Source organism: Oryctolagus cuniculus, chromosome 10 (genome assembly GCF_964237555.1).
Source record: "Oryctolagus cuniculus chromosome 10, mOryCun1.1, whole genome shotgun sequence".
Taxonomy (NCBI): domain Eukaryota; kingdom Metazoa; phylum Chordata; class Mammalia; order Lagomorpha; family Leporidae; genus Oryctolagus; species Oryctolagus cuniculus.
In genome coordinates this window covers 102,497,215-102,507,944 of record NC_091441.1, presented here as the reverse complement: position 1 = coordinate 102,507,944, position 10,730 = coordinate 102,497,215, and the positions used below count along the sequence as shown (strand labels likewise).

Below are 10,730 nucleotides of genomic sequence, written 5' to 3'. Positions count from 1 at the left end.
TGTTCACGAACTGCAGCGTCGAGCCATGCATGGCCTTCCCCACCCCCAGTCTGGCAAATTAGAAGTCCGTGCTCTGCTCACCACGCCCCGTGAGAGCTGAGGGCGTGAGCTGACCTGGCAGAGGGCTGGCCTGGGAGGACGCCACCCTCAGATGGGACGGGAAGGAGCCGGACGCCGGCCGTGCACGGGGCAGCTGCTCAGAGCGTCTGCTGGCTCAAGTCCTTTCGAAACGCCACTGTCAGGGACGCCCTATTCCAGCACTACTCGGACCCAGGTCTGGGTAACCCCGTCACGCATCCTCCGATTCTTCCTGTCCAGAGGAGTCAAAGACAACGGCACTTTGAATGTCATAGTGTTTATTTAAATCCTGAGGTTCAAAAATATTTCTCAATAGTGTGGCAGACACTATGGGGTACAAGTTTCTCCCCCGGTGTGTGGCTGGGGTGCTGGTATTCCATGTGCTTCTGGGTAATTCTTTGGCAGGTGAGGAGGAGACGGGTTCCCGGCCCGCCCTCTCCTAAGGCCGCGCGAATGGAGCACTGATCAGCTAAAGTGCAATCGGACTGTGAAGCCTCGCAGCTGAGGCCGGTGTCCCCGGCGAGCAAGTGCCCCCGGGGACACACGTCACCTGGTTGTGAGGGAGCCCTTGGACCAGATGCCCCTGAAATTTAACCACAGACTGTGATTTTACAAAAGTGCTTCAAAGGGAAGAGAATCGTTTCCCTGGTTCCTTGGAAGAATTAGTGAGGTGCGAGGCACTCGCCCGAGGTCCCGCTGACAAGGGCTTTTCGTGAGTCCCCTAAGGCCGCACGGCTGGCTCAGTGGGGCCATGCACACGACCACATTCGGCTCTCAGCGCCCTGAGTGGCTTCCCTCTGCTTTCTCTCCCGGCATCTCTGAGCCAAGGATGGTCTCGTGGCTCTAAGAGTTCCCATGGTGGAGGGATAGAGGTGGGGCGCTCCTAAAATTGTCAGCAATGCACACGTAACAGCATCACCAAAGCCAGCCTGCGACTTCACCCCACAATCGGGTTTCTCATTGGGGGCCAGAAATGGCTCCGCCTCCTCGGGTGACCGCTCCAAGTTCTCGGGAACAACATGGCCTGCATTTTTCAGTTCTTCCTGTGGCTTTTGTTTCTGCTTTCCGAAGTCCGTGGGTCTGCAGCTCCAGGTTCCTGCCCTCGCTCCAGCGGGCTTGCGCCACAAGGCAGGGAGCTCTGGGCAGCCGGAGGCAGCAGTGGGATGGGGCTGGTGTTGGCAGAGCTGCGCCGTCACAGGGCAGGGAGGGGCCGCTTCCCCTGGGCTCCCAGTGTCACTCAGTCCAGCCGCGGTAGTTCTTCCGGTGTCATCCGCATTTTTTTTTTTTTTAAAGTATCTCAGCCCCCAAACTACAGTGAAGTTGGGAGCCTGTTTAATAATAGGAACGTTCGTCATGAAAGCCACGCTTAGACTGGCCGGCACGTTCTCTAGCTGCAAGGTGCATGGCAAACTTGGACCTGAACAGCAGACTGAGGGAGGTACACAGGGGCACCCAGCACGAGAAATAAATACGCTCACGAAAGCATGGGGTCAGGCGGGGTCCGGTGCCCGCGGGGCCCCGGGCAGTCCCCTCAGGGCAGCGGCAAGGGCTTGCTCCACACAGGACGCTCAACCCCGGGGCTGCAGGGCCGCTGGAGGCGCGGGCTGGGCTGGCTTTGCCGGAGCCCCGTGTCCTTTAGAATGTGAGGAGCAGCTGACGTCCACGACGGGGCTCAGAGGCCCCGGGCCCTTCCCAGGCCTCAGCTACTGTGGTTGCAGATGGTGGTGACATCAGCACGGGTGTGCCCAGAGGACCCAAGGCATCCTGGGAAAGCCAGGTACCCAGACAGGCCTCTAGACAGCTCCATGTCCCGTCAGCATCCTCCTCCTGTGGCCCAGGCCGCCTGGGATTCCCCCTGGCCCGAGGGCGGATGGAGTCCGAGCGAGGAGTCTGCCTCTCAGTCAGCCCGGCTGTGGCGGCGAGTCTCCTGGGGCCTGGCATCTTGTCCTGGGGCTGAGCAGGCCAGGCCTTGGCCAGCAGGGACAGTGGCCCTGGGGCTTTCCGTCAGAGGCTGTACCGAGGCACAGCCATCCTCTGAGCTGGGCATCTGAGGGGGTCCCTTCACCATTCCCTTGAGCCTCGATCTGGACGATGGAGTGAAGCTGGGGGAGGGGTCACAGGCCGCCTGGGAGGACAGCGGGGCCAAGTGCTCGGACCCTCCCTTCCCCCCGCCAGAGTGGGTGGCTCTGCTCACTGTGGGAGCACCTGGGCCTTTGCGGCCGGTGGAGAGGAGGAGGCGGGGGAAGGGGAGAGGAAAGGAGCAGGGAGCAGGAAGATGACCACACCTCAAGGAGAGGGAAAGCCAGGGCCCACTGCTCTCCGGTGTCGGGTGCAGGCTGAGCAGCGGGCGCTGGGCGGACGGGCGTTGGGGAATTGGGCAGGAGGGAGTGGGGACCACGAATAAATTATGCTTCTGTTTCCTGTCACTTGGGAGCCTCAGCGCGAAGCCCGGTTTTGGGTGTGGGCACACACGTCTGCAGGGAGCGGCGCTCCCGTGCGGCCGGACAGCCTGGCTGAGGGAAGGGCTTCGTAGGAGGGCAGAGTCGCCAGGCAGCAGGGCCAGCAGGAGCGTGCGGCCCAGGCGCCCCAATGCTGCTGCAGGAGGAGGCTGGCTGGGGTCTCTGGAGTGGTCTCCCCACCCCCGCCAGGCAGCCTGACTCCTCAGCCCAAGGACACGCCGGGGGCGGCCGCTGCGTCTGGCTCCTGCTCACTGGACGCCTGGTCCTGGCGGGCTCAGCTGCGGTGGCACAACCCTCCCCAGGAGGGCCGGTGGCGTCCCTGCACCCCGCAGGTGGAGACGGTGCCAGCAGCCCCCGAGAGCCGGAGCTGAGAGCCACGGTCTTCCTGGCTTCTTTCTTCCCCTCCCCTTTCTGAGTGCTGTGTGACAGGTGAGAGCCAGCAGTGTTTCCTGTGCAGGAAGCGAGCGCCGTGCCGGCTACGGGAAGTCGCTTCCATCGTAGATCACAGGCCGGTCAACTGTCAAGTGATAAAAGACTTTTTTGGAGACGAACCTGAGGAAACAGAAGCGGAAAGGGGGGGCGTCACCCTGAGGGCTGAGGGACCAGGGGTGGCGGCTGCCACGGGCCCCTGCAGGTTTTGTGACCACCCTAGCTGGGCGCAGGTGCCAGAGGCCCCAGGGGGATCCTGACCCACTCGAGGGTGCCTGGGCCTCTGTGGGCCCCTTCCTGTCCCTCAGCAGGTGCTCTCCCTGCACAGCGGGGTGTGGGTAGGGATGGGGCGGGGGCAGGACATCCGCACAGGCCTCCGGGTCTGGGTGCAGAACCGCCCTTTGGGGCACAGGCTGGGAACCCCCCGCCCTTCCCTACACACATGGCTGCTCTGAAGCTGGGACCACGCAGGGCAGCAGGTGGACGGGCCCCTGGGAGGAAGCACGTGCTGGAGGCTGGTGTGGGTTTCAAGACAAATCAGCATTCATGCCAGTTTGGCCTCCTAGGCTGTGTGCAGCTCAGAGGGCCCCAGAGATGACCCCCAGGGGCCAAGGTCAGAGTGATCACGGGGAGCCTGCCTAGGGTCTGGGATGGTGCCCTGCCCTCATCACTCTCCTGGCTTCTGCCCAGCCACAGCAAGGCCCAGTGAGGCCTTGACAACACTCACTCTGCTGCTCAGAGGAAGAAGCTGGGGCTGGCTACGCAGAACCCATGCCTCGCTGTGCCCAGCCCCCTCTCCTAACCACCTGCCCGTCCAGCTGGCCAGGAAGCTCTGGGGTTTGGGCCCCCGTCTGCAGGACAGTGGGCTGGGGCAGTGCTCACAGGCAGCCCTCTGGACAAGCCAGGCCTGCACCACAGTCTTGCCAACACCAGGCATTCCCCTAGGGGAATGCAGGGCAGGCTCATCCCCCAGCTTCTCCCAGGACGGACGCCCCACCCCAGCCCAGGGAGTTGAAGGCCTGCAGGCAGTGAGGGGTGGCACAGCTTTTCCCTAGCGGGTCCTGTCCAGTTACTGTGCCATGCAGGGGAGGTGGCCAATGGCATAGCGAATGCTTAGAGAGGGTGTGGCTGGGCACAGAGCAGGCAGGTCTCTTTAAAGAGGCAGCCGTAACGAAGGGGCTACGCTGAAGCCAGGACACAGGCCTTGTCTCGTGCTTGTGGCAGATGCGTGGTCAGGGTGGTCCTCTCTCAGGGCCCCATGCCTGCCCCACCTTCCTGACCGGTCTTCTCCTTGCCCTTCAATCCAGAACCTCCCTCAGAGGCTGTTGCCACAGCCCAGCCAGGGGCTTTGCCTTGCCATCTCAGTCCTGCTGCTCGGGGCTTCACCCTGGGTTCACGGCCCTCTTCCTCCCTCCGTCATCCACGCAGCCCTTCGCTGGGTTTCTGAGCCCCTTCTTGGGGCTGGGCTGTGAGGCTGACCAGAGAGGGGCAGAGGGCACACAGGTCAGAGGTCAGGCTCTGGGTCTTTGCCTCCTGCTTCCAACCTGGCTCCGCTGCAGCCGTGTGGCTTGGGAGTGTGCGGCACGAGGCGGTCTCTGCGGCACGGAGCGAGCCCGGAACGCACTCGGTGAGCGGGAAGGCCCTCATGCTCACGGCACGCGCCGGGCACGCGGGAGAGGCCTGCTCACGAGCAGCTCGTGGCGAGCCCACAGCGGGTTCTCAGCGGCCGCTCGTGCTCCTACCAGGCGGCGGCGAGGCCCGGGGCTGCGGGGCCTACCTGGAGAAGGTGTTGTCAAAGATGAGCATGTAGATGCCCGGCGCGCGCACCTTCAGCTGGCCCTGGATGTTCTCCTTGTGCGAGTTGCAGCGCGTCGTGGGGATCAGCACCTGGAGGAGGGCAGGGACGGAAGGCGTCACGGGGGCCGGAGGGGCCGAGAGGGGCCTCCGGGCAGACTCTTGACTTCGGGGAGGAGGCTAGTGTCCTCTGAGGCTGCCCCTGGCAGTACGGGAATGGGGTGGGGGGTGGGGTCACCGCGCAGCCTGAGTCTTTTGCGACAACGTGAGTAGGGGAGGCTGCGGTACACTTTCACCCAGAACCATGGTGGTCAGGCCCTCCCGGAGGGTCCGCCAGCCTCCCTCAGCCACAGTGGAGGAGCAGCCCCGCCCTGGCCCCAGGAAGCTGGGGCTGCTGGAAGTAAAGTGCGTCTGCCAGCCAGATGATGCCAGCGCTGCCCCTTCCAGAACCTCCCAGGCCCCGTGGGAAGCTGGAGGGCTCACTCTGCCCGCGGCTGCACACCCTCTCCTGGCGGGGCCCCGGGACCCTTTCCTCTCTCTGAGCCTCAGCCTCAGCCCCCTGGTCACCCCCTGCCTTCTGTGGGAACGAGAAACTCCGGCCAGGAAACACTGCGTCTGGAGGACGGTGTGTGCTGGCCAGGGCCGGCCGGGTCTCAGGGTGGCCAGCCTCCTCCCCCAGGCACGGGGTCTCCACCCGCTGACCAGCTCAGACACAGGCCCCGTGTTAATACTGAAGCAGTAAGAGTGGACCAAAACTTAACTGAGTTTTGTGGGGAGCAGCCCGGACTGGACTGAGTTACTGGAATTAAGACTTATTCTATGCATCTGCTCTCCCACAATATGGCGCTGGGAGAGAAGTAAACAGCTTCCGCACAGCTGCCTCCAGTTCAGCTAATAAACTGTAGGACTTGCTCCTGATTGGAGGAGAGCAGCGTACTCGGCGTGTGGGCAGCCGAGTTGGGATTGGCGGAGGAGGACTATAAAGGAGGAGAGAGACGGCATGCACAGGGAACATCTAAGGGGAACATCTAGCTGAAGGAACACCTGTGCAGCCCCCCAGAGAACCGGCCGGCGGTGTGCCGCTCCCCTGCGGAAGTGGGGAATGTGGCCAGGGGGAACTGCCCTTCCACGGAGGTGGAAGGGATAGTAGCCAACCCGGGAAGAACCAGCAGCAAACCCGGGGAGGGCCGAGCAGCAGAAGAAAGAACAGCGCAGGGTCCTGTGTCGTTCCTCCACGAAGAGGGGGAGCGACAAGTTTGTCTTTCTTTTCCTTTTTTTTTTTTTTTTTTTTTTTTGACAGGCAGAGTGGACAGTGAGAGAGAGAGAGAGAGAGAGAGAGAGAGAAAGGTCTTCCTTTTGCCGTTGGTTCACCCTCCAATGGCCGCCGCAGCCGGCGCACTGCACTGATCCGAAGGCAGGAGCCAGGTGCTTCTCCTGGTCTCCCATGGGGTGCAGGGCCCAAGCACTTGGGCCATCCTCCACTGCACTCCTGGGCCACAGCAGAGAGCTGGCCTGGAAGAGGGGCAACTGGGACAGAATCCGGTGCCCCGACCGGGACTAGAACCCAGTGTGCCGGCGCTGCAAGGCGGAGGATTAGCCTAGTGAGCCACGGCGCCGGCTCTTTTCCTGTTTTAAAGAAGCGACAGATGTTGAGCAGGTCTACCCAGGTCCTGAGCCCCCACACGGCGCTAGCAACACGTGAGGGACCACGCCCACATCTTAGCAACGCTGAGTGCCTAAGGTGGGAAACTGCCCCAAGCAGGCATGTTTATTCTTTTTGTATACATATATTTATAAAAAGATATTTGAAAGGCAGAGTTACAGACAGAGAAGGAAAGAGAGAGGTCGTCCACCTGCTGGTTCACACCAAATGGTTGCAATGGCTGGAGCTGGGCCAGGCTGAAGCCAGGAGCCAAGAACTTCTTCCAGGTCTCCCACGCAGGATTGGAAATGCAGCAGCCAGGACTCAAACTGGTGCCCACATGGGATGTGGGCATCCCAAGCTTAACCTGATACATCACAGTGCCTGCCCCTTCCCTAGCTTTCTGCTTGCAGGGGAAAAGGGAACAAAAAACAGAGACAAACAGAAGGCAAAAGCAGGATGACAACCTCAAACCTAACCTCAACATGATCACACTCAGGGTGGACAGCCTTCACAGCCATGGCGGAACCATCAGACTGGCTATCAGCAACCCCACCCTACTAGAAATGCAATTTAAATATGAAGGTACAAACAGGTTAGAAGTAAGTGATGTAAAAACGCGTACCATGCTAGCACATCAGACAAAAGAATGCTGAAATGCTGTTATTAATATCAGATAAAGTAGATTTTATGTCAAAAAATATTGTCAGGGACAATTTCATAAGGACAAAGATGTAGGTTCATCAACAGGACAAACTAATCCTAAACGTTTACGCCTGAAATGACAGAACTTGTAACCAGGAAACTGAGGCCAGCGCTGTGGTGTAGAAATTGAAGCCTCTGCCTGCAGTGCCAGCATTCGGGCGCCGGTTCGAGTCCTGGCTGCTCTACTTCCGATCCAGTTCCCTGCTAATGCGCCTGGGAAAGAAGTGGAAAATAGCCCAAGTCCTTGGGCCCCTGCACCTCCATGAGAGACCCAGATGAAGCTCCTGGCTCCTGGCTTTGGATTGGCCCAGCTCTGGCCATTGTGGCCATTTGGGGAGTGAACCAGTGGATGAGATCTGTCTCTCACTCTTGCGCTCTCTCTCCTTATCTCTATGTATCTCTGCCTTTCAAATAAATAAATAAATAAATAAATTTAAAAACAAAAAGAAGAAAAGAAAACCAGGAAACAACCAGTAGTAGAACTTCGAGGAGAAACAGCCAAATTCACCAGTGAGGGTGTGGTCTGCCACGTCCCTCTGCCAGTGACTGATGGGCAAGTGGACAGGAGCTCACACGGGAGGAGAGGACCTGGGCAGTGCTGTCTGCTCACCTGGCCCCCAGACAGGCACGGAACACTCTGCCCAGCAGCGGCAGGACACTGCCCTCCTTCAAGTACAAATATTCATCCGCGCAGACCACTCCAGGCCATCAAAACAACGACAAGACTCCAGATTTAAAAGGCCGTAAGTGATATAACATGTCCTCTGACCACAATAGAATTCAACTAGAAATCAACAGCAGATCTCTGGAACGTTCCCAAATATTTGGAAACGAAAACAACACACTTAAACCCATGGGTCAAAGAGAAGCCGCAAGGGAGATCACCAAGGCCCAGGAGGGAGGGTGCGGCCACACAGCGTCACTGTGCTGGGACACACACCAGAGCTGGTGCGGAGGGGGCACAGGACAGGCCCAGGGCCTGCGAGCAGGGAACAGCACGCCTGCACCCAGAGTGCCCGCAGCTGCGGGGAACAGGACAACCTGTGCCGAGCACCTGCTCCGATCAGGGAGTGGCAGCCTCTCATCCATGGAACCTCGTTTAGTTCTGACCTGTAATATGCCAGGTCCACGCAGGAGGCAGACTCCTGGGAGCCTGAGGGGTGGGTTTGTCTCCGGGGTCCCGAGCCTGGCCGACACTCCAGCCAGCGACTGACCGCTTGCTGTTAGCAGGGGCAGCTGCGTGCCCACCCTGCACACCTCCACGCTCACTACCTTGCTTATGGAGCGACAGCAGGAGCTCACTGGGGCAAGTGCTATGAGGAGGATACTTGCAAAAATACATTACTGTGTGTTCTTTAAACTAACATTATTCCTTCAAGAGTCCATTCCAGCTGCTGTTTCCCGACCATGGATGGTCAAAATGCGAGGTTTCCTCATTGTTTTTCCTGAATCAAAACACGAAGAAGTCTAGCGGAGATGAACAAAGGCTCTGGTGTTAGGGTGGGCTTCCCCTGGCGCCCCCCAGCAGCCGCCACGCCTGGGCAGGTGATGTCCCGCTGTGTGTGATGTGTCTGCGAAGCAGCCCCAGCCCAGGTTCACTCATGTCCCGACGGGTTCTGGGGCCCTGGGCCATGGCCAGAGCAAGGGTTCTGTGCTAAGTGAAAGGAGCCAGCTACAAGATGGGCAAAGAGGCTTGCGAGCGCTGCTAATGGCACGCACGGGGTTCCTGTGAGAGGGTGAAATGATCTGAGTGAGCCAGTGGCAATGGCCGCACGTCTCTGACTATGCCTGCACGTCTCTGACTACGCCCGCACGTCTCTGTGACTACGCCCGCACGCCTCTGACTACGCCTGCACAGCTCTGTGACTATGCCAGCAACCACCAGAGATACATTTTAGATGCAGGAATTACTGCTGGGTGAATGGTATCTCAACAACGCTATTCCTTTTGGAAAGTCTGGGGTCCTTGCTCTCAGTCCTGGTTCCTCCTCTGACTCCCTCTGAGGCCCCCAGCTGGCGTCGAGCTTCTCTGGACACAAGTGGGTCCCTGGGCAGGGTCTGGCCCTGTCAGGCCAGCAGCCTACATGGGGAGCTTTGCGTCCATGGTTCACTGTCTACTTCATCAGCTGCCTCCCCCAGGTTCACCATCTCTGGTCTCAGCGTCAAGGCCATGGCTGCTCGGGGACAGGGTGGCTCAGTGTGGGGAGTGTCTGCAGGTGCCACTGGCGGGGAGGCTGGCCTCGTGCTGTGCTGCTCTGTCCTCCTGGACGCTCCCCCTCTGACCCACGCCCCCTTGCCTCACCTCACCTGCTGCTCCTCCTCCCTTCTGTTAACGTGGTCTTCCCTAGCAGCCCAGGGGCCTCCGCCCCAATTACTGTGCCCCTGGTGGGCTTGGCACCCTTCCCAGGTGTACCCACGGTGCCTGTGTCCCCCATCGTGGCACTCTCCCCTGGAACCACAGGTGTCTATTTGTGGGGGTCCTGTTCCAATTTCACTGTGAACTCTTCAAGCCCAGATCCATGCTGTCCCTTTCTCTCTCCACTCCCAGTGGGCCTATAGAGCCTAGCATACAGCAGAGCCCAGTGAGTGGCTGTCAATGGTGGCAAGTACGCAGCTTCCACCCGCTGCGATCCTGAGACCTGAGGGCCGCAATCTGCAGCGCATTTGTCATTTTCTATATGGCTCAGGCAGGCAGGGGGCACACGGGAGTCCCTGGGGCAGGCGCTGACATGTGCCTGGAAAAGCTCCGCTCGGGGACTTCAGGCAGACACAGCAGCTGCCCCCAGGCTCACTGGTGACTGTGGGGTTGTGAAGGCAGATGACCTATATTGGTCCTAGTCTGCCCCCTGGTGTCCACTGTAGGGAAGGACAGGGACACCATAACCCCAGAAGCTAGAAACCAGGAAGCCTCAGCCAGGTCCCAAGCGGGTCCTGATGCCTGGCAGAAGCACACGGGTTTGCCAGGGCTGTGTGGGCTCAGTGGGTGAGGGACTGAGCAAGGGCAGAGGCCATAGCCCAGCCCTGCGTGCAGAGGTGGGCTGGCTGGGGCCGGGCTGCCTGGTTTCATTTCCTTCCCTCCCTTCAAACACTCACCAGAGTCTAATCTGGCCGGTCCCAGTGCTGGGTGGGCCTGGAGGACATGCAGGTGTGCAGGGAAGGTGCGTCTGGGAATGTCTACACAGCGTGCTGCTCCTCTGAGCACAACTGACAGGCACCCGCCCACACTGCCGCTGGCCTGCCCGGCCCCGGCCATCATTTTCCATCTCAGCTGTGATCTGGGACTGAGCCCAGCCTCACAGAGTGAGAAAGAGCCTTCCTGTGCCATCAGATGTGCTGACAACTCCACCTCGGGGGCCCGAGGAGGAGCCTTGGCCCACAGGTGCCAGCGCCTGCCCGCCTTGGTGAGGTGCAGAACCGCTCAGACTGGGCTCCAAAGCCGGGTGCGTGATGCTGGCTGTGGGTCTCCACGGGAGAAGAGAGGCAGAGACTTTACACAAGACAGGACACGAGGGGACTGGTGCTATGGCACAGCAGGTAAAGTCATAGTCTGCAGTGCCAGCAGCCCATCTGGGTGCCAGTTCGAGTCCCGTCTGCTCGAATTCTGATCCAGCTCTCTGCTGTGGC

The 10,730-nt window shown here is 60.1% G+C and overlaps 1 protein-coding gene across 3 annotated transcripts in view; it reads right to left on the bottom strand.

Moving 5' to 3' along the window:
• Positions 1 to 339: 339 nt before the first annotated feature.
• FYCO1 (FYVE and coiled-coil domain autophagy adaptor 1) overlaps positions 340 to 10,730 on the bottom strand; it is a 78,985-nt gene continuing 68,594 nt past the window's right edge. For all 3 annotated transcript variants that reach the window (XM_008260514.4, XM_008260515.4, XM_002713251.5), the window contains exons 17-18: positions 4,744 to 4,853; positions 340 to 3,089 (exon numbers count right to left, since the gene is read on the bottom strand). In XM_008260514.4, the coding sequence (XP_008258736.3) occupies positions 3,014 to 3,089; positions 4,744 to 4,853 (186 nt within the window). In that variant the 3' untranslated portion in view covers positions 340 to 3,013. The remainder of the gene's footprint in view (positions 3,090 to 4,743; positions 4,854 to 10,730) is intronic.